The sequence below is a fragment of the Podarcis liolepis genome (assembly GCF_965112155.1).
Source record: "Podarcis liolepis genome assembly, chromosome: 8".
Lineage (NCBI taxonomy): Eukaryota > Metazoa > Chordata > Lepidosauria > Squamata > Lacertidae > Podarcis > Podarcis liolepis.
The window spans coordinates 85,305,594-85,329,966 of NC_139560.1; the positions used below are offsets into that span (position 1 = coordinate 85,305,594).

Here is a 24,373-nt window from a genome sequence, read left to right on the forward strand (position 1 = left end):
GAGGAGTACTTCCGTGCCAGATGATAAAGAATTATCGCATGATCTGTTGTAGAGCGTTTAGTTCTGAACCCTGCTTGTTCGTGGCCAATCTGGTTAGTCTCATCTACCCATCGCAATAATTTAGTCAGCAAAAAGCTGGCATAAATTTTCCCTATGATCGAAAGGAGGCTGATGTTACGGTAGTTTTCCGGCTCCGTTGGGGAACCTTTTTTATGAATTGGTACTATAATGGCCTCCTTCCATATTTTGGGGATGAGACCGGAAGCGTTGATTGCATCGAAGGTTTTGGCCAAGATGCCAGCCCACCATTTTGGGTGTAGTTTGATGGCTTCAGCAGGGATCAGGTCGGGCCCAGGGGCTTTGCCCGATTTCAGCTGGGCTATTAGCTTGGCTATTTCGTCAGGATCGGTGGGAGGCCAAATAGGTAGGTGGGAAAACAGATGCATCAGATGGTCGGAGGGAGCATCTGCCTGTGAGAAACATTTCTTCAGGAACAATTCCCATGTCGGTGCAGGGATGACTGCCCTTGGGTATTTCCTCACCCTTCTGTTAATCAGAGACCAGAATTCCCTGGATCTATGTGATTTTGAAGCAGTAATCAAGGCCTGCCAGCGATTATGTTGCCACTCACGTTTGGCAATTTTCTGCGTGCGTTTGTAGACTTGCTTGGCTTGTGTATAACTAGCTGGCAGAGTAGATGCATCAGAGGTCTTATATACATTATATATAGCACGAAGGTGCTGTCTTGCTTCTTTGCACTGAGAGTTATACCAGGGGGCACCGTGAGTATACTCGTTTCGATTTAATATTTTGGGTGGTAACCTGAAGAAGGATGTAAGATCAGTCGTATGATGGTGGAAGCGTTTCAACACTATGCTATACTCGTCTGAGGCAGAGTCTATGTTGGAATGGGGCCCGAGGATTTCTTTTTGAAAGAATTCCTGATACCTTTGAACCTGGGTCTCCGACCATTTGATTCCTCTTAGTTGGAGAGATACGTTGGTTACCATCTGGGTCGCATGTCTATAGGCCTCCGACTGCCAATTCAGGGAAAGCTTGGCTACAAGGGGAAGATGATCACTAGATTGTACATTCTCGATCTTAAAGGAGGAAATACACTTAAGTAGATCACTGGAGACCAGCAGGTAATCGAGGACGCTGTTTGATTTAACACTCAGGTGAGTGAAATCCCCTGGAATATCAGGGAGGCATGTGCCATTTAGGGGGACCAGATTTAAACGGATGGCCATTTGGTAGAGGAATACTCCAGCCTCATTAACTCGTTGGTCTTTAGAAGTTCTCCTCATGATATGTTCCAGATCATAATTATCAAGGTTTGGGGTAACCCACCATTTGGCTTTGGTCAGCGAGTCCCAATTTGCTGCTGTGCGGGCATTAAAATCGCCTCCTATTATGGCCGGGGTGTTAGGAAACTTGACATAGCATGAGAGCAAATGCTCTTCTAGCGAGCCCCATTTAGAGCCCAGTTCAGAGGAAGGACCCCCGGGTGGCAAGTAAACATTTGTGACTAGAAGTGAGATCTTTTCCCCCGCAATCAGCCCGGTAAGGGCGTAGGGAGGCAGGGCCTGTACTAGGGTAAATTTAGAATGTAGGTTGAGAGAGATGCCTATTATTAGGCCCCCTTTAGGGCGGCCACCTTTCAGGGAGGGGCAGGCAGGGAGTTCTAGAAGCTCAAAGCCATTTAGATCAATTCTCTCTACTTCCCACGATTCTTGGAACAAGATGATATGAAACCGGTTAATATACTCCAAGAATTCTGGGTCAAGTTTTTTTCCCCTCCAGCCCGCAATGTTCCAGCTGAGGACTGATAGGGGGGAGTTCCTGTTGTAACCAATTCGCTGTCATTTCAGGGAGGGATGTAAGTCCTTTGGAGGCAAGGCAGACCCCACGAAAAAGTCAGTTATTTTACTTTGCATAGCAGGCACCTGCTGAAGGTACCTGGTCTTGAAGTTGGTAGTGAGGTATTCTGACTGGGGCGACAGAACGGGTCTCCCGCTGGCTAACCCAAGGGCAGACACTTCAGTGGGAAACTCCACAGGATTTGCTGAGACTGCCCCACCGCAAGGTCTAAAGGTCGCCGATGAAACCATTTGGTTTATATGTCCGGTCGGGTCTTCAATCAAATCCGGGCCATTTTTTGAAGTAGTTGGGACACTCCCCTGACCTGATGCTGGCAAAGGTGCAGGGGATGTTCGGCGTATTGGTACCGTTTGTATGGCGGGTCTATGCCGCTCAGGGGAGTATGAGGACTCCAGTTCCGGCATTGATGGATTAGATGGTAAGGAGTTGTTTTGGTGGAAGGGACTCTGAGATACACTCCTCAGCGGGGGACTCTTGGAGGGCGAGTCAAAATATGTGATTAATTGATATTTTCCCTTTAATCTGCTCATGTCACATGCTGCCATTGCTCATGATATGAAAATAAGGGTGGCATTCAACTGAATAATTGTGTGAGCGAAATGACTTCTGTTCATGCAGTAGGAGTCTCCCTACCTCTCCTTCCCCACCATGTGCCTCAACACCCTCCCCAAATCTGGTCCAGATGGTTAGGGGGGACGGACCCAGAACAGATTTATGGGCTGCACAAGAGAGGAGAGGAGAATGCTTTGCTGTGCAATGTGAAATCCTTGCACTGACAGAATGCAATCCTGAAAGTTCTAGATTGCCATACATAATTGTAAAAACTTACTCTTATTTTTTGCACTTTTAGACCACTCTTCATGCCATAGAATCCTGTTATTTGTAGAGGTGGTCCAAGTTTGGGGAGTCTTGCTGGGTCAACCTCCAAGGCCACAGACCAGCGGAACTACATTCCACTCCCTCATTTTCAAAGCTACTGTTCTTAAACAGTATCTCAGGTGGATATGGTTACTGATCACCCCTCCTGTCAGGAGAAGCAAACGACAGCAGTAGAGGAAGCATTGTGGCTTTGCTGTGTTCCTTTGGCCTGACCAAGACAGGTCCTCTTGAATTGGGCTTCCTCCCTGTGTTCCTCTGGAGCAATATTATAGTTACAATTGTAAGTTAGATGCCTGAGAGAGAAGCAGCACTTTTGGGGATGCTTCTTCCGAGGCAGGTAGACACCAGACAACAGCTTCCACAGTGCTTGCCAGTCTACGGCCTTGGCAGATGCCCAACTTTGCCAGCAATGTCTGTTTGCTATTGCCTCCTCCATTTTATTTTCTACTGGATAAGTTTATATAATGTTAAAAATCCAATGCATAGCTTTAATAATAATTTTTTTAAACCTATGCCAACCTCTGCTGCTGGGTCTCGCAAGTTAATATTTTTGTATCTACTTCTTCTGCGGGCGGGGGATACATTTTGTTTAGACAAGCCTATCTGGATGTGTAGAATATGAATATATGCTTTAATCGGTTTTTAGTTTATTGTTTATCTTATGTCTTGAATGATTCAAAGAGTTGTTTTATGGTTTTCTACTTTTCTACTCACAGTTTTATTGTGTGTGGTTTTTTTTTCTTTTTGTAAACTGCTTTGGGGTTTTCTTAAGAATTAAGCAGTATATAAATGTTATGAAATAAAGTAAAATAAATAAGGAAGGAACACACAGCCTTTCCTTCATAATTGCCTCATCCTCTTTTTCCCTTCCTTATTCTCAAGTTTGGAAGGAGTGGAGGCTATTTTTTGCTTTTATGTACAAATAGTTGTATGTGTGCTTGTCTGACCCTCTTTCCATGTTCTTTATTGCTGAAAGAGAAGTATTTTACTGAAATTCAAATTTTAGGAAAGTATTAATAGACCTGGAACAGTTTTTCAATAGACTTTAGACTGTTTGAGATCATGGATGTTGTGAAGGATTGAAACTATTCAGCCATTTTGTGTTTTATTGTTGGATGTAAAATTATTGCTCTCAGTTTAGAGGTTATTCTTGTGGGATGGTAAAAAACTCAGCCCAGGAAACAAACTTAAAATGGAAAAGAAATATACAAACTTCAGGAAGAAAAAAGAAGCCTAAATATTATTGGGCAACAGAAACAAAACTCTACCGCACTGCCCAAGATGGTGGCCAGGGCGAGGTGACATCATGCATGTAAGTAAAGCTGGCAAATAGGCAAATAGCATTAAAAGAAGCCAGGATTGAGAGCACTGTAGAGAACAAACTGTTGATAATACTGAACTGAGAAGCCTGGAGGCTCGTTTCCTCCAGACAATGATGAGCTGAAACTGCTTAGGGCTGGATCTTTACACATCAAAAAAGCATTTCAGGAAAACAGGCTGTAAACTTTATAATGGGAATTCATGTTGGTGAAAGACGGAATTCCACAGTGCCATGTGGTGCCCAAGATAACTGCAGTCCTCTGACCTGGCTGGCCAATGGCTCCTCCTAGGCAAGGAGAAGTATAAAGGACTCCCTTTTGCAGCTGAGTTTTTCTTCTGCAACAAGGTCTGCTTGAACTATAGGATACGACTGTGGAGTGCCTGGTGCTGACTGGGTATTTAAAGAAAAGTGATTTTTTAAACAGATAGTGTACTTTGTGAGTTTGGGGGATGTGTGTGTGTGCGCACAGGACTCTGACCTGATCTGGGCAACAACTCCCCTGGCCCCAAATAAATATTTTTTGGGGAGGAAGCTAGTGTTTAAATAGGGTTAATTTGGTCCACAATCTTGATTCAAAATGCTGCCCAACATCCAAACATAGTCCGAGACTACTGCCTCCACCTTGGGAACCCTCATGTCGAGTTTAGTGAGAACTCAAAAGACAGTTGAACCCATGCCAAAAAACGTGTGAAGTCGCACCAAAGTGACATTTTGGTCAGCCATCTTGATTCAAAGTGGTGCACGGTGTTCAAACATCAATGAAGTCCACTGTCCCACCTTGGGAGCCCTCATGCCAAGTTTGACAATGATATCTTGAGAGGCATCCAACTCTTTGAGAACAAATGGACAAACAGACTTTCCAAAATATGTCTAGGACACCTTGCGTTTCTTGTCTTCCTCTTTGGTCCTGACTCTTGGCTTGTTCTTCAATCTAGTTTGCCTTCTGATTCTGATTGCTGTTTGTTCTTCAGTCTTGGCTTCCAATCCTGAATTAGTCTTGGCTCTTGGTTTGTTTTCTGACCCTGCCTCCTGATTACTCGCAAATCCTGAATTATCTTTGGTGCTAGTTCCTGGCTGTCCTGAAACTGTCGTCTATAGCCCAGCTATGGTTAATATAATTCATTTATCACAAATATCCAAAACATCTGTTTTATTGAATTTTCTCAGTGCTGAAATAGCATTTGACAGTGTGGAAAATGTTGTAATGTGCAAAGTAATAAAAACATTAGGCTTTTGCCTCACTGTGTGAACATCGATTGAGTTGATTCACTATGCAGTGAAAAAATAATTGCTGACAGACAGCAATGAAAACTGTATTTCCTGAACGAGGAGTAAGACAATATTGTTTTCTTTCATCTTTCCTATTTAATTTTTGTATAGAGCTCTTCCCGATCACTGGTACAGTTTAAAGTTAGCCATGGGCTTGATTGGATTATTAGAGTATATGTTTCAAATTGCACTTTAGGTGGATAATATATTTCTGGTACACTTAAAAAAAGAAATTGAAATGCAAAGATTCAGAGTTGGTAGCTGCATTTGGAAACACAGTGGGGGTGTAAATTCAGGTGAATGGAGAAGGTAGTGGTGTTTAAAAAATAATCTGTATCCCTTGCCCTATCAACAGAGCTCCAAAACACCACTCATATTTACAAAGATATTCATTGCTACAGATGCTCTCCAATGCAATCTTTTAAATATCACATCCAAATCAGTCAAAAGCCTTTTTGTATCTAGAAATATCCAAGCTCTTGCTATAAAATTGTTTGGTAATATAATTGTATTCAATGCAGGGGTGGAACAGACTTCTGGGTGAACAGAGCTTCTCTTTCACTCCTGTCCCCTCCAGCTCCCCACCACCACACACCCTCAAAATCAGCTCTGGAGAGTTGGAGGACCCTCCAGATTTCAAGGGTTCATAGGAGGGAGGAGAGGAAATGTAGGTCTTGTTCCACCAACAGAACTATGTGTGTGGAGCATTAGATGCAACCCATAGCTTTCATTTTTTCTGAAAGCTTTTTTAATTAGGAAAAAAGCCTGCTTTGTTATCAAATATATTGATAAATATTATATTAATGGCAGGATTTTTATCCATTTTCCTTTGATGTAATAAATAATGCTTTATGGCTGACTTAAGAGAACACCTGCCATGATTATTTCAATGATATTTATGAAGAGAGAGACAGACAAAGAGAAAATCTATGTTGCACTGGAGGCATGACAAACATGGCCTGGCAGAAAATTTGATTCTTAATTTCAGACAGAATTGAACCATTTACCAGCTACAGACAATTTGCTTAAACCAATCATCATCAACCATTTGAGACCCAGCATCCACCTTTAATTGTACCACACAGAACATTACCCACTTATTATTTTTAATTGCCTATATAATTAATCATTATTAGAATGCTGACATAAAACTTTTCCATTTTGTGAACTACTTGTTGAATGGTTTCTTTAAATGTAAAGGTTCATCATTGTTCCACTCCATGTGTATGTCTTTAAGGGGCCGGAGCAAGGGCCAGAGCAAGATAACGAGACCCAGCTTTACAGCTGTGAAACATAGCAGGTGCTGCTGAGTTGTATTTGATTAAGGCGTGTCAGCATTTGGGTAGAGTATATAAGGAGCAGCACCTAGCTCTCCCATTACCCTGGGGGATGGGTTGGTGGTTGGGTCATGTTTGTTTGTTAATATATTTAGTGTAAATGGAGTTTTTGTTTTTCTTATTAAAACCTTCTTTAAGTACTTTTTGAGTCCTTTCTTTTTAATGCATGATCTCCCCAGCAAGCTCTCTGCAGCGTCACTATACTGCAAAAAGCCAACATCTTTGGTTATGGGCCCAGCTGCTGAGTGGATGACTGCATATTTTTGGACTCTGAGAAAGGTTTGAAAACTCCTTCTCCTGTTAGCGTAGTTTTTGTGGGTCTGGAAGAGTTCCAGAATGGTTGACCGGGTTGCAGAAGCTGAGAAGGCTCTGGTCTTCCCACAGCTAACAGATGAGAACTATAGTTTATGGTCTTTTCGGGTGGAGGCGCTTTTGACCTCTAGAGAAGTATGGACCTATGTAACTGATGACCCTCCTGACCCTGTAAGTAATGCTTGGTTGAAAGGAGATGCAAAAGCCAGGGCGATAATTAATTTGGCAGTCAGCGACCAGCAAGTAGTCTATATAAGAAATAAGAAAACTGCCAGAGAAATGTGGGACAGTCTTGCAGCAGTGCATGTTAGAAAAGAGTCAGCGTCTGCATTGACCTTTTTCAAGCAGTTGTACCAGACGAAGTTGCAGCCTGGTGGAGATTTGGCAGCACACTTGAGACGTCTGGAGGCAATACGCGGCGAGTTAATTCGAAGGGACATGGAGATACCTGATATTCAGTATGTTTTTATCATCCTTTGTTCCCTTAATGAGGACTTTGATGGTATAGCTAGCCAGATATCTGCTGTTCCACCAGCACAATTAACTGTGGAAGGGGTAACAGCAAGATTAATGGGCGAGTTGGATAGAAGGGAGGCTTGTGCCATAAGCACTCCTGTTTCCAGAAAGAATGAGGAACGCCATATGCAAACCTGTGGTGATACAACTGCATTTAAAGCTGCAAAGCGTTGTTGGTTCTGCAATAAGCAAGGACATTTTGCAAGGGACTGCAGATCCAAAAGAAAGCAAAGTACTCCCAAGCCTGTTTCTGTTCGTCAATCACGGTCGTCAGCCCAGCAGCCGGCATCGTATAGTAGAGACAGAAACGAGCCGCGAGCTTTTCATGCTCGGACTAAAGATCGTAAAAGAATTAAAGGTGCCAAGTGGAAGTCTTTTGTTGTCGACTCAGGAGCATCTCAAAATATCTGCAATGATCGAAGCTTGTTTATTTCTTTCGAAGAGGAAATTGGTAATGTACATTTAGCCAATTCACAAGTCTTGCAGTCGCTTGGCAGGGGTACCGTTAAACTTGACTCTTTAAACATTACAATAGCGAACTGCATTTACTGCCCGTCAGTGGACAATTTATTGTCAGTAAGGTGCTTTGCTCATCAAGGCATAACTGTGCGTTTCTTAAAGTCTATGTGTGAGTTTTTCGAGGGGAACAAACGTCTGTTGTATGCCCGGGAATCTGGTGGTTTATATAGACTATATTTTCGCACCTACTCCCAATCGCCTATAAATTGCAGAGCAGCACAGTTAAGCCAGGGGTTGAGGAATGTAAGGCCACATTCTGGGTGTATCCACGTGGCGCACAGAATTCTGGGACACCTGAATTTTGCTGATGTAATTAAGACAAAGAATATTGTCAATGGCCTCAACTTAAAACCATGTAAATTCTTTATGCAATGTCTATCCTGTTGCAAGAATAAGATTAAGGTTGCACGCAAGGGCAGGTACTCAGATAGAAAAGTAACTGAGCCATTTGAGCGTGTACATTGTGATTTAGTTGGGCCACTCCCACCCTCATTAGGAGGTTCAAAGTACTGGCTTACTCTGATAGACCAGTATAGTAGATATTGTTGGACTTATGCAATAGCTGAGAAGTCCCAAGCATTTGAGAAGTACAAGGTTTTTTGCAACTGGGTAAAAACGCACTTTAACAAACCAATTAAGAACCTGTTTTCTGACCGGGGCGGGGAATTTGTTTCTGAGGATTTTGAGAAATTCCTGGAAGCGCAGGGGACTACTCATGAGTTATCTTGCCCCCGAAGTCCCTGGCAAAATGGGCTTGTTGAAGTTGTGCAGCGTGACCTGCAGGCAGGGGTTAAAACTTATCTGCACGATGCTAATCTGCCCAAAGACTTTTGGGCTGAAGCGCTCCATGCCTTTTGTTATGTTAGAAATCGCAGTTATCATTCTGGTTTAGATGTCACCCCCTATGAGAAGCTGTTTAAAAAACGCCCTAATCTGAAATACCTACGTATTTGGGGTTCAGATGTAATTATGCATTATCCCGCTAAGCAGAAATTGGGTGAACGTAGTGTTCAGGGAAAATTAATGGGCTACCAGCAGGGGGCATACAGAATTTACATACCAGCAACTGGCAAATTTCATATAACCAGAAGCATGATACAAACTGTAAATTGGAATGGAGTTGCTGTTTTCCAAGATACTAATGGTATAGATAATACTGAAGAAGAGGAAGAAGCAGAAGCAGCAGGAAATGGTGCTTCTGAATTAATGGGAAAAGACAAAAAGCCTGTTGAATCTGATAATTTGTTTGATGATTTAAAGTCACAGGCATCTGAGGGGAGGTTAGATTCTCTTGAGTTTTCTGACCGTGAGCTTAGCCTACAGGCACCTCTTCAGTCTGACAATGATGATTTACAACCTGAAACTAGTAGTTCACTCAGTCCCATTAAGTCTGAGGAGTCTGACTCTCCTTCCGGACTGAGACGTTCAGATAGAAAGAGGCAGAAGCCACAGCGTTTTGCAGATGAACATTTTAATACTGTGTATGCCAATAAGGTGGTTTTTGAGCCAAAAAGCTACAATGATGTTCAGAATTTACCTAAGCACCAAGCTGTAAATTGGTATAAAGCTATGAACTCTGAGATAGCTTCTTTGAAAGAGCATAACACTTGGTCTCTTGTACCACAAACCCCAGATATGAGACTTATTGATTCAAAATGGGTTTATAGAGTTAAAATGAATGACAAAAATAAAGTTGCAAGGTACAAGGCGAGATTAGTTGCTAGGGGTTTTCAACAAATTCCAGGTGAAGATTATGTTTTGTGTTATTCACTAAGTGTAAAATATGAAACAGTTAAGCTTTTGTTAAAAGATGCTTCACAGTGTGGAAAAGCCCACTATGCAATGCTTCTCTGCTCTTAAGAGAGTGGTAATGTACCTTAAACATACCATACATTATAGGTTGCAGTTTACATCACACATGAAAAACATGTACAAAGTATGCTTTATGTTTTTGTTCCACAATGATGAACCGCAGGGGAAATGTTGAATGGTTTCTTTAAATGTAAAGGTTCATCATTGTTCCACTCCATGTGTATGTCTTTAAGGGGCCGGAGCAAGGGCCAGAGCAAGATAACGAGACCCAGCTTTACAGCTGTGAAACATAGCAGGTGCTGCTGAGTTGTATTTGATTAAGGCGTGTCAGCATTTGGGTAGAGTATATAAGGAGCAGCACCTAGCTCTCCCATTACCCTGGGGGATGGGTTGGTGGTTGGGTCATGTTTGTTTGTTAATATATTTAGTGTAAATGGAGTTTTTGTTTTTCTTATTAAAACCTTCTTTAAGTACTTTTTGAGTCCTTTCTTTTTAATGCATGATCTCCCCAGCAAGCTCTCTGCAGCGTCACTATACTGCAAAAAGCCAACACTACTTGTGTTAATTTAAAATAAACAGACTTTCAACAACGCAATTATCAAGGAACAATGGTTGAAAAGGCACCACACAGATAAAATACTCTCTGCTAAGGTATATCTCCAGCTGTCTTGTGCTGTAGTTATTTATATTTATCTCCTTCTGCTATGGGCTTTCGCAGCACCATAAATCTTATGATATGCCCTTTTCCTGAAAGTGGAATATCAATATTTACAAACTGAGAGACTTCAGAGTGACAAGACTCCACAGAATTTCATTCAACAACCTTCCCTGCATCCAGTTTCCATCGCCATCTCAGAGCTGAAAGATTCACCCTCTTTTATTCTGATATCTTTCAAAAAAATGTGTGTAATTCTTAAACTATGAGCTTACCTTCCTAAAGGCAGGTGAACCAAGAATAGCTAACAGCTAACCATCACCACCAAAAATGCCAGTCCAATTGTAGCACCTGTCCAGGCCTCCTCATTAACTCTCTAAAGGCTGCTTAAGAACAGTTGCATCCTGGCTTCCCCAAACCCTCAAACTACCAAGCACTCACAAAGTAAATGAAAAACAACATGAATTCATGGTGCATTTCACAATCACACAGGCAATTCACTTCTTGTCTGAGAAATATAATTCAGATCTCATCATGGATTGTGCAGCACAAATAATTGTTTAGAATAGAATAGAATAGAATAGAATAGAATAGAATAGAATAGAATAGATTCTTTATTGTCATTACACAAGTGCAACATTGCACAAAGTGCAACGAAATTGGATGCCATCCCTTAAAACGACAAAAGCAAAACAACAACAACAACCAAACAAACCACATTCCAGCCACACCCACACCACACCCATCAAACTCCCAGGTCACACTATCGAGTTACAGCATTCAAAAAGGCCACAGCTCTTGGATAGAAACTGTTTTTCAGTCTATTTGTCTTTGACTTGATGTTTCTATATCTCCTGCCAGAAGGCAGTAGTGCAAACAGACCGTGTCCCGGGTGAGATGAATCCTGCAGGATGTTATTTGCTTTCCTAAGACAACGGGAACCGTACAGTTCTTCCAAAGATGGGAGAGGATGACCAATAATCCTTTGGGCTGTGGTTATGACCTTCTGGAGCACCTTCCTCTCCCTAGCTGTACAACTGGAGAACCAAGCACAAATACAGTATGTAAGTATGCTCTCTATGGAGCCTCGGTAGAAGGACACCAGCAGTCTCTCACTCAGATTGTTCTTCTTTAAAAGTCTGAGGAAATAAATTCTCTGCTGGGCCTTCTTCACCAGAGCAGTGGTATGTGCGCTCCAAGTCATGCCCTGATCGATAGCTACTCCCAAAAACCTGAATTCCGCCACCCTCTCCACCCGTTCCCCGTTGATATACAAGGGCTGAATGTCCGCCTTATTTTTTCTGTAATCCACCACCAATTCCTTGGTCTTAGCCGTATTAAGAGCCAGATTGTTCTCTCCACACCAAACACAGAGCCGCTCCACCTCGTCCCGATAGGCGGACTCATCCCCTCCTGAAATGAGCCCTACCACCGTAGTGTCATCAGCAAACTTGATGATTTTGTTGCTGGAAGAACAACAAAGAAGTATCTGAAGAATCTGAAGAAGTGTGCATGCACACGAAAGCTCATACCAAGAACTAACTTAGTTGGTCTTTAAGGTGCTACTGGAAGGAATTTTTTTATTTAGAAATAGGATTAGACAAGTTCAAAAGAGATAGATCTATCAAAACTATTAAGCTTGATATCTAAATGAAGACTCCATGTTAAAGAGCAGTATATCTCTGTGATAGGGACAAATAATAGGTCAGTAGGTCTCCTTTGTGCCCTGCCTATAAGCTTCCCAGATTTAGTTGCTTAGCTGCTGCTAGAAACATAATATTGACCTATATGAACCTAAGGTCTGATGCAAGCAGGCAATTTCAATTAAACTGTCTTGGTCATTCTGGTGGACCACCTTTACCAGCAGAGGGACAATAGAAGTGCAACTCATGATTCTCCTGAACCTTCAGAAATTTTTAAACAACTGGCCATGTTATCCTTCTGGAATACCTCTCTTCAATGAGGTTGGGAGACAAGAAAACACACTGATACTTTTAATTATGTGTGAACTCATTCTCTACAGTAAGTCTCCAGCTGGATATTTGTTTTGTATGCAGTTGCTAACTTAGTAAAACAATATAGAAAAATTAAAGAAGGAAAGCCATCTCCTGAGACTTACCTGTCCAGATGAGGTTGGAGTCATTTCCTTCCCATTCCCAAGCTCTCCATTCTCCATAAAGGCAGGGATGTTGGGGGTAAAAACCATGAGGTCATTCTTGGCACCAGGCTCCCCAGTTGCAGCGGCCAGGATATGGCTGTGGCGATTTGAATAGGACCAGCTGCCCACTTCGCTGGCACAAACCAATGTGGCTGTGCCTGGGCCATACATCACGGGCTCCTTGGGTTGACACTGGCATCGCAGAGCCATATACACAATGATTGCCAGCAGAAACAATGTGGAAACTGAGCAGATGGCAATGATCAGGTAGACGTTTTTGTTCTCTTCAAGCGGCTTTGAGCTTCCTCCTGCTCTAGAATGGTAGCCATCTGTGTGGATGGCCTGAGCGCTGACCACCAGTGACACACTCAGGGTGGCTGTGGTTGACAGCATTGGCTTGCCATGATCCTTCACCAGTATCAGCAGATTCTGGCTGCCAGCATCACCCTCCATCTCATTCAAAACACGGGTGGTGCTGATCTCCCCACTATATAGTCCCACCCGCCAAGGACCACTAGTTGACTCATGCAGCTCATAGTGAAGCCATGCATTGTAGCCTGAGTCAGCATCCAGGGCACGGATCTTGCCTACCATCTGTCCAGCAACCAAAGGGATCACCAGCAAGATGGGAGTGTTCTCTGGCCCAGATACTGTTGGGGCGTTATCATTTTCATCCACCACAAAGACCTGCACCATCACATTGCTGTGCAAGGAGGGCAATCCGGCGTCCTTTGCACTCACTTTGAACTCCAGCAGCTTCAGCTCCTCATAATCCAAGGGCTGCAAAGCATAGACATTCCCACTTTCTGAGTGTACCGAGATGTAGCTTGACAGTGGCCAGAGGTTCTCATCTATCCAGTAGGTGACCAGAGCATTCTCGGCTATATCTGGATCTGAGGCAGACACCGTAAAGATGTGGGCACCAGGTGGGTTGTTCTCTTTCACAAAAACTGTGTAGGAAGTCTGAGTAAAAGCAGGTGCATTGTCGTTCACATCACCAATGGGCACAACCAGGGTGCTGCTGGCTGACAAGGATGGATCCCCTTGGTCTCTTGCTGTTACAACTAGTTTGTATTCTGCAACCTGTTCTCGATCCAGAGGTTCATTTAGCACCAGTGAGTAGTAATTCTTGAAAGTGGATACCAGCTTGAAGGGGAGCCCAGGAGGCCACAGAGAGCAGTTTACTTGTCCATTGGTGCCAGCGTCCTTGTCTGAGGCACTGATTAGAGCCACCACCGACTCCAGTGGGGAGTCCTCTGACACAGGTACTGATAGCGATGTCACTGATACTTCCGGGATGTTGTCATTTACGTCCATTATTTCTATGATGACATTGCAGTGCCCTGAGAGAGGAGGGGTTCCTTTGTCTTTCGCCTCAATTTCAATATCATACAGATTGATATCTTCGTAATCCACTTTTCCTTTTACCCTAATCTCACCTGCAACTGAATCTATACTGAATGTCTTTTTTACATTGGGAGAAACATGCTTGCTGAAATAGTAGGTGATTTCCTTGTTACTTCCTTCATCTAAGTCTGTTGCATTGAGATGAATAACCAATGTTCCATCTGCCACATTTTCTAACAGTTTCACCTTATAAACAGATTGATTAAATACAGGTGCATTGTCATTTGCATCAATCACAGTGATCTCAAGATGCACTGTGCTTGTGAGTTCTGGCTGACCCCCATCAGTAGCTGTTAGCACTAAACGATGCACAGGGATTTTTTCTCTGTCCACAGGTTTCTTTAACACAAGCACTAATGATTTACTGTGCCTGTCGTTGATTTTCTCTTCAACAACAAAATATTCTGTGGAGTTGAGCTTGTACTTCAGTTGAGCATTAGCACCAACATCTGCATCTGAGGCTCCCTCTAGAGGGAAATGAGCACCTGGCAGTGTTAACTCTGCGACACTCAAAATCTCCTCGCCCTCCGAGAAAACAGGAGCATTGTCATTTATATCCCTGATCTCCACTTCCACATGAAAAACCCGCAGGGGCTTATCCAGGATCACCTCCAAGTGAATGGTGCACACAGGATTCTTGCTGCAAAGCTCCTCCCTGTCTATCCGGGAACTAACAAACAAGATCCCATTTTGCACATTTACCTCTAAATAATCCTTGTGGTCTTTGGAAACCATCCGGAACATCCGAGGCATGAGCTCTCCCACCTCCAGCCCCAGATCCTGAGTGATGCGGCCCACAAAGGTACCATGCTGGGATTCCTCTGGCACAGAATAATGGAGCTGGCCGCTCCCCATCATCCAGGCTGCGTGAAGCACCATCAGCTGCAGCAGCTTCATTGTCACCTGGAAATCTCTTTGCAGAAAAGGCATAGCAAATGCAAGTACTGATGATCTGTTATAAATTACCTGGCTATAACTGAGCAAATGTTGACTGACCTGGATAGAAAGGAGTCAATGCCGGTCCTTTTACACTGAGGATCGAAGGTTTTCCAATGTAGGAAGAGGCAGATTTTTTTATCTAGTCAGAGGGAGGAGCGTGTCCTTTCAGAAATGGTCTTGTTAGTCAATGGCTCCCCCTTGTGTTGAAATGTTTTTGGTTGCACAGTATTTCTTCTGACTAGTAGAATAAATGTATTCTTCTGCTACATAATGTTAAATGTTTTTAAAAATAGTAATTTTGGAACTCCAGGTAAACTAGGCTTCTTAAAATAAGAACAGAAAGATCTTCCACTAAGTATGGAAATTTTAAAATATATAATGGCTTATTCCTTCAGAAGAGTAACTATTACCCATACAGCTCTTTGTACCGTTTCTATTTTACAGTGCTGGCCCTACTCAGAGTAGACCCATTTAAAGTAATGGACATTGCTAGCTTAGGTATAGGAGGCACTGTTTTATAGTGGTTCCATTCCTACCTAGAGTAAAGAGACTGTGCTTCAGCTCAATGGTAGAGTTACTTTCATTTTCAGGAGCAAGTTCAAGGTTTTTAAACAAGCTTGCCTTGCTTTTAAAACTTTGGAGTCCTCTGATTAAGCCTTTGAAGCCAGCTCTTTCTCTTAATTTAGATTATCCATGCATGTTTTGTTATTTTATAAAAGTTCCCCCAACTGAAAACCCTCTCAGATTTGGATTTAAAATCTTAAATTTCAGATTTAGAAGTCATAGAGGAAAAATTAGGAAAGGGAAGCTGTTCCTTGGGAGACCACTCTAGTCAAGAGACACTATAGTTTAGGGAGAAAGTATTCTTACTTCATATCACCTGTCACAAATACTAAAACAGATCAAAAACTGTGGTGATGTGATAAGGCTCCCAACACACATTGGAATTTGCTCCAGGGGGGAAATTATTACCCTCTTTCTTTACTACAGGTGACAAAACAAATATGCAGTAGAAAACCTTACCACATGGAGATGTGGTTGTCTTTAGTAGGCAAACATAAGAGATTATTTGTATACAATTGTCTAGAAATCACATTCAATGGAATTTCCAAGTTGTCTTTCAAAAAAGTAATAATCACTTCTTCACAGAGCCAAATCTTGACCGCATTCATTCAGAGTGGCAGTTGAACAATGGAGATATTGTGCATACCTATTAACGCAAACCCAGGTGCTGGGACTGGGGCAGGCCTCCTTAAGTACCCTGGGAGTGGAGCGGAGGAAAGTCTACATGCTCCATCAGGCCTGCCCCCAAGGAGGACCTTGCTCCCAAGTCTGCCTGCCATTGGCCAATTTTGCAGGCAAGCTTGGATCTGAAATCCTAGTCGCTCATCAGTGCAGTCCCAGCATCCTGAGCCCTGTTGGATCTCAGTGAAAGGAGACATCACCAGCCCACAATGCCTCCATACCAGAAGAGTAAGTAGACTTAGGGGGAAAATAGCATTGTCCCTTGCCATTGGTTACTGGCTTCATGTGCAGTTATCCTCAACAGATGTGGGCTACCTATCTCTGGCTTTGCTTGAAGATTATGCTTGCTCTTGGCTGAAATTTGTTAGTGAGTAAGTTAACAGCTCTCACTATTTTCCACATCACCTTCTGCCACTTGGGTTAGAAAAAACTGGCTGCACCACTTCTAGGTCTTTGTTTATCAACTCTACCAAATGGGGTTGGCTCACCACTGCACTGTACCTTGGTCTACAACATAGTGGCGATTATCAGCCTGCTAGTCATATAGCAACATTAACTAAAGAGTGGCTAGTTCAATGCTTATGGAAGGTGAATTCACAAGGCTGCCTTGGCAATCTTGCCCTTGTGAAAGCAGCTCAGATGAAATAGTAGCCAATGTTCTGTTATATTATAATTTTCATAGGATTTGTTTGTTTGTTTGTTTGTTTGTTTTATATACTACCCTTCATTGTCAGATCTCAGTGCAGTTCACAGAATAAATATCACAGTTTATCTTCAGGTACTTTCTCTACACTTGGGGAACTCAGGTGAATTCCATGATTCAGTTTTAATGGCAGATTCCAACCCTATGGTCACAGGAAGTATAGCCAAGTTCCTTAATGAAGCCATCAAACCAGACCACAATTATTAAAAGGAACCCGAGTTTCAAGTCAAAATGCTTTGTGTTGTTCCAAATTGCTCGCTAGTATGTTGTCCTTTTTTCACTCTGCTATGTCTATCCTAGCAACCTTGGTAAATACAATAGACTGTATCTGATGTGTTTTGGTCTATAGACCAAATAAACTGGAACTGTTGTTGAACTATTCATTCCACGGGCATTTAAACAATGCTGGTATAAATAATCTTAGAAAGAAATCACTATAAAGAAATAAAAGCAAAGAATCTTCCTACAACTAAGATAATTTGATCTAAGCGCTATGCAGATTTCAATCTGTGTACGATGAATATGGATTGAAGAGAACAGGATTGTAGTGTCATTGTGGCAAGCCACACCACTGATCACCAAGCCCTCTGTGTTATGTCTGCACATGCTCTACAAAACTGTACATGCAGTCTGTGTGCAACTGGCAACTTTGGGGCGGGGAGCAAACAAGCCTACATGTCTATAGTTTGAACAAGTGTGAGTTGTCTTATATATAGTTGAATGTCTTAATAGCCTTGAGTTGTCTGCCCAGAAGCAGGGATGTTTCTTGAAAGCTTCATTTGAAATGGATTCCATAATCTGTCCAGGCAATCTAACAAAATGAGATTAAATTTTGTTTCACGTATGACAACCATAAGCAGTTTCTTCCTTCTCGTTTCTATATGATTTCCTTCAAGACTTTTCATACTCCTGCTTGTTGTCCTCTAGAACATTCGAAATTTGGTGCGATCCTTATCCAATTCTGATACAAATAACTGAACCCCAGCCTCCCATTAATCAAGGCACTGCTTTTGACTCGGACTTGTGTTTTTATGCTGTATATATATATATACACTTTTATTGTTGTTGAATTTCAAATGTTTTAATTGCTTGCTATGACCTGCCCTGAGGACTTTGTTGTATAGGATAGACAATAAATAATGGTAAATAAATAAAATAATGAAGTAGATTGAATATTTGGTTTGTGGTTTACTGTGAAGCATTTCCACTTTTGTGATCATTGCTACAATCCTATGCATTCTTACTTAGAAGTAAACTACTAATTTCTAGAACTAATGCATTGGCAATAAATGTTGTAAATAAGGCATCATATTAAGAATTCTGGTGCTCTTGGATGGAACTATCTTGGCCCGTTCCAGTCTGGGTTCAGGCTTGATTTGGGGACAGAAACAGTCATGGTTGCCCTAACAGATTACCTCCTTTGGGAAAAGGACAAAGAAATAGGATTCCGTGGATTCTCCTGGATCTCTCCATGGCTTTTGATACCATGGACCATAGTGTCCTCTTGGACCACCTCCATGTTTTGAGGACTGAATGCACTGTTTAATGGTGATGCCACTTCTACTTGTGGGGCCGGTTCCAGAATCATATTGGGTGACTGTGCCTCAGCCCCATGGCAGTTGATCTGTGGAATCCCACAGGACACAATTTCTTCCCCAATGCTATTTAATAACTATATGAAACCACTGGGGATAGTCATTAGGAGATTTGGAGCCAGTATGCTGATGAGACACAACTCTGTGACAGCTGAAGTTGTGTGTGTCCTAAACAGATCCCTGGATGCACTTACGGATTGAATGAAGACTAATAAACGGTGACTGAATCCTGACAAGATGGCGATCCTACGGATGGGTGGTTTCCAGGTCTGAGAATTGGGTTGCGTACCACCTGTGTATGGGATTTCACTCCCCCAGAGGCAGCAAGTACATAGTTAGAGGTGTTCTAGATCCACCACTATAATTGGAGGCCCAGTTGGCCTCAGATCATCCATTAACAACTTAGCTGGTATACTAACTATGACTATTCACAGACAGGAATAGCTTTGCTACAGTGGACCATACATCTAATATCATTATTAGATAACTGTATTGTACTACACGTGGGGCTATTCTTGTAACTGATTTGGAAGCCACAGTTATTTCAAAATGAAGCTGCTTGGGTGCTTTGTGGAACACCTAACTTTAAAAATATTACACCAATGCTGAAATATCTCAGTTAGCTGCCTATTAACTCCTGAGCCAAGTTCAAGATTTTTCTGCTGACATTTACCGCTCTATATAACTTCGAACAAAGTCGCCTGTCAGGCCACCTCCCCAAGTACAGTCCAAGTCAATCTCAGATCTACTAGCCAGTAAATAGTCACTTGATGACAATGCAGAAGATGGCCCTCTCTGTGATTGCACCCACCCTCTGAACACCATCTCTCAGGTGGAGGAAGTGATTACTTTTAAATTCCTCCTTTAAAATTTGTCCAATATTTCCTGGACTCTGACTCAATTTTTTAAAAAAGTTATTTTGCACACTGCTCAGTTTTATGTGACATATACAGTTGTGTTGTGTTTTTATTTCATTTTTAACCAGCTTTTAGGAATATTTTATTGAATGCTACTGCATTTTTACTAAGTTTATGTTAGTCATTTAGTAACTTTTATTATTTTAAGTGTATACATATTCAATAAACAAATAAAAATATTTCTCAGGAAGAAAACACCAGTAAAATTGAATTGAAGAGGGGGGATTACGTGTTTCTCATAAACTATCCATTTGCAATTCAATGTGGACGCTTACAAAATTAAGTTCAACAAAAAATTTCAAATTCAATATTGAATAACTAGGATATATTCTTATTCAACGTTATGGAGACTGAACAATGGCTGAGAGATAGAAGAAACCAAGTCAGATACTAACCGTTGCACAGAGCAGGTCCTGTTGCTTCCCATTATCAGCAGAAGAAGGAATGTTGGGGCTGAAGACCATGAGGTCACTCTTGGCTCCAGCCTCCCCGCTCACACCTGCCAGGATGTGGCTGTGGCGATTTGAATAGGACCAGCTGCCCACTTCACTGGCACATACCAGCGTGGCTGTGCCAGGACCATACACCATGGCCTCCTTCGCCTGGCAACGGCATCGCAAGGCCACGTAAAAGATTACTGCTAGGAGGAACAAGCTGGACACGGAGCAGATGGCAATGATCAGGTAGACGTTGACATTGTCCACCAAAGACTTTGGGCTTTCACCTGTCCTGGAAAGGCGGGTATCCGTTTTGATGGCCTGCGCACCGGTTACCAGTGACACACTCAGTGTGGCTGTGGTTGAGAGTTGAGGCTTCCCATGATCTTTCACCAAAACCAGCAGGCTCTGACTTCTGCTGACTTCTGCCTCGTCTACAGCACGTATGGTACTGATCTCTCCACTATACAGGCCCACACGCCATGGTCCACTTGTCACCTCATGCAGTTCATATCGCAGCCATGCATTGTATCCTGAGTCAGCATCCAGAGCATGGATCTTGCCCACTGTGTGCCCAGACCCCATAGGAAGCACTAGGAGAATGGGGTTCTCTTCTGTTGTCCCTGACACTGCAGGTGCATTGTCATTCTCGTCCACCACAAAAACCTGAATAGTCACATTGCCACACAGGGAGGGCAGCCCAGCATCCTTGGCCCTCACTTGGAACTCCAGCAGCTTCAGCTCCTCATAGTCCAAGGGTTGCAAGGCATAGACCTTCCCACTCTCCGAGTGCACCGAGATGTAGCTGGTCAGTGGCCAAAGCTTGTCATCGATCCAGTAGCTAACCAAGGAATTCTCAGCCACATCTGGGTCTGAAGCAGACACTGTGAAGATGTGAGCACCAGGTGGGTTGTTCTCCTTCACAAAGACAGTGTAGGAGGGTTGTGCGAAAGTGGGTGCATTGTCATTTATGTCACTAATTGGAACTAATAAGCTACCAGTAGCTGACAGTGGTGGAACACCTTGGTCTTGGGCCATCACCATCAACTTATACTCAGCTACCTGCTCCCGATCCAGGAGTTCAGACACTACTAATGAGTAGTAGTTCTTGAACGTGGACACCAGTTTGAAGGGAAGCCCAGGAGGCCACAGTGAGCAGCTTACTTGGCCATTGGCCCCAGAGTCCCTGTCTGAGACACTGATTAAGGCTACCACTGTCCCCAGTGGGGAGTCCTCTGGCACTGGCACAGAGAGGGATGAGACTGACACCTCTGGGGCATTATCATTCACATCCAGCACCTCAATTATCACTTGGCAATGTCCAGACAAAGGAAGGTTGCCTTTATCTTCTGCCACAATCTGAAGATCATATACACTAACGTCTTCGAAATCAACTCTTCCATTTACCATTATTTCCCCGGTATTGGAATTTATGGTAAAAATCTTTTGGAAATTTAGTGGCACATGGTTAGTAAAAGAATAGGAGATCTCCTTATTAATTCCTTCATCTAAATCAGTGGCATTCAGCTTAATAACCAATGTTCCAGTAGCTGCATTTTCCAATAATGTTACCTTGTAAACTGATTGGTTAAATACAGGAGGGTTGTCATTTGCATCTAGCACATTAATCACCAGCTGGACTGTGCCTGTGAGCTCTGGTTTGCCTCCATCAGTGGCTGTGAGTGAAAGATGGTGCACAGGAGCCTCTTCCCTGTCCAATGGCTTCTTTAAAACAATTGCTAAGGGTTTATTGTGCTGGTCACCTGTTTTCTGTTCTACAATGAAATAGTCATTGGGCCTGAGCTTGTATGTTAGCAGAGCATTAGTGCCAATATCTGCATCAGAAGCCCCCTCTAAAGGGAATCTGGTGCCAGGTGCCATTATAAATTCTGCTATGCTCAGGATTTGTTCACTTGCAGAGAAAATGGGGGCATTGTCATTTATGTCCCTGATCTCCACCTCTATATGGAAAACCCTCAGAGGTTTGTCCACAATCACCTCCAGGTGAACGGAACATTCAAGATTCTTAGCACACAGCTCCTCCCTGTCTATCCGGGAATTCACAAACAAGATCCCATTCTGCACATTTACCTCAAAATAGTCCTCCTGTCCTTTGGACATCATCCGGAACATCCGAGGCACCAGCTCCTCCACCTCCAGCCCCAGATCCTGGGCAATGCGGCCCACAAAGGTGCCGTGCTGGGATTCCTCCGGCACAGAATAATGGAGCTGGCCGCTCCCCAACATCCAGGCTGCATGGAGGAGAAGCAGCTGCAGGAGCTGCTTTGGCACCGAATCATTCTGCCAGGCAACCATTGCAAGCATAGCCACAAATTGTTGTCTTCTTCCTTCCTTCTTTCCTTCCTTCCTTTCTTTTTATAAATCCTTTTCTTTAATGTAGTGTAGAGCAGAGTCCAAGGAGCCCATCTGAATTGGTATTTGTGAAGTCATTTGAATAGACGCCGGTGTTCTTGCATTCTGTGCTTGATAGCCCCATTGTGAATCTGACAGGCAGGGTTTTCAGTCACTCTGAGGGAGGAGCTCTGAATGTTCTTTCTTCTTAAATATTTCCTTAGGCAACAGTGACCTCTAGCGAATGATTGTAGAAATGGAGAAGCAGGTGACTAAACTTTATGAAACGTTTTGTGATAATCACCTGTTCTTCAGAGACTTTATGCACTTCTGCTTTCAACTAAAGTTATTAAAATCCACCACATACTTCAAATGTGGTGGTTCATATCACAACACTACTGTTGCACACTCAGTTATCATAACAGCTTATATCTGAATGGATGGACTGACTCCTCCAAGAAGGATTGTACTTGTGCTGATACCAAGTGATAAGAAAGTTCTGCCAGTTGTGTTAGATCCATGAAGGCTCATTCACCAATTGATATTGAAGTGATACAACACTTGATTATGCTCTTATACGTTTATTGGGGGAAAGTGTCATGTATTTTTCAAGATCAAAGTGCCTGTTATATGTAATAGCATGTAGCCCTCTCTTATCATACATTTTCCAGCAACCTCTGGCATGCAACTTCATGCTTAATAGCCTGTAACTCTCAAGAGTTGAGAGGAGTAGACACTGAATGAGTTATATAGGGAAACAACAATGCACACTAGACATTGCACAGCAATGTGATGGGCCTTGCAGATGATGCTGGAATCTTGAGCAGAGAAATGGGAGGGGAAGCAGCTGCTTAATCTTTACACAACATTTGCTCATGTTTGCATAAAAATTCTAGTTCAGCCAATAAAAAGGTGGGATAGTGCTTCTAGTTCTAGCAAGTTCTTTTAAAATCAACAGCAGATTGCAATCGTAAGCATACATAAGAGTCCATAGGGCCTGAGATTGCACCCATAAAGACTTACCTGGCATCAATCACCATTTAGCACAGTTGGGCTCATTTCTGAGTGAGTATGCATAGGATCAGGTGGCATATTTTGCTGTTTTTTAAAAAAGTTAAGAACCGTCATTTAGGGCTTTTGTTAGTTTCACAAAGAGAATAGCTCCCCTAATACTAGAACTCTGATGGTGGAATTGCATTATATGATACTAACACGGGGTTGACAAACCCACCCCTGCCTTCACTGTCAGGGTCTACCCACTAAGTTCAATGGGGCTTACTGCCAGTATATGGGTACAGGACTGCAGCCTTAGACACACCTAAGTGGCACTGAAATCAATGGGAACAGTTAGTCATGAAACCCAACAGGTTTCATTTACTGTCCTGGCAAATGTGCTCCAAGATACTTTTAACCAAGGTGCGCTTTCATCTTCCTGGACATTGTTCTTGCTTCACTTGACTCAATGACTGACCTACCTCACAATAAGCTAAACCTGGTACAGTCATCACAAAGTAATTAAAAGATCCTATGTAAAGGATCAGAAGCACTATTTCTCTTGTGTTGCAATTTTAATTTAGGAATTACAGAGAGGAGAAGCAGATGAGAGACAAAGTGAAAGCATTCGGCACTTTCTTATGCTTTGGGTAATTCAATTTATCTTCTTTCCACCCCAAGGCAAATTGTGATTAAATATAAAAGAGGTAAATTGCAAGGCTCAGAATTTGACTCAGCAGGAGATGAAAATATTTTAAATTATTACTATAAATATGGAAACATGCAAAACAATATTAAGAACTCATAACACTAGAAGGCATTTAAATATTATTTTACATATTAGTTACTTTTCAAACATTCAGTATACTCAAAAACAATTAGGAATTCCCTACAATTAGTTGTAGGAAAAGTGAACAATACTGAAAAGGCTGTGGTTGATATGGAAAAGGGAATTGCAGCCATTAGTATGAAAATAGAAAAAATGGAAACAACAAAGACAGAATTTAAACTATTGTGAGAAGTGAAAGCAAAAGACAGAAAATATAGCTCTTACAGTCAGTAAACATGATTTGAGAAGACAACCCAGGAACAACACAAGAAGAATTAAAAACTTAGAAGCCTCCCA

General features: G+C 42.4%; 2 protein-coding genes across 4 annotated transcripts in view; both read right to left on the reverse strand.

Annotated features, from left to right (window-relative positions):
• LOC310714110 (protocadherin alpha-C2-like) overlaps positions 1–24,373 on the reverse strand; it is a 191,442-nt gene that overhangs the window by 119,181 nt on the left and 47,888 nt on the right. Inside the window, exon 1 of one of the 3 annotated variants that reach the window (XM_083519129.1) lies at positions 12,621–15,053. The exons of the other annotated variants lie outside the window; for them this stretch is intronic. Coding sequence (XP_083375255.1) covers positions 12,621–14,996 — 2,376 coding nt within the window. The 5' untranslated portion in view covers positions 14,997–15,053. Of the gene's footprint in view, positions 1–12,620; positions 15,054–24,373 lie in introns of those variants that run through there. 3 annotated transcript variants of the gene reach the window in all.
• On the reverse strand, positions 19,849–22,418 carry LOC310714155 (protocadherin alpha-5-like; the record flags this gene model as incomplete). The annotated part of the gene is made up of 1 exon (XM_083519275.1): positions 19,849–22,418. Exon 1 carries the CDS (start codon positions 22,225–22,227, stop codon positions 19,849–19,851), a length of 2,379 nt encoding a protein of 792 aa, XP_083375401.1. The 5' UTR covers positions 22,228–22,418.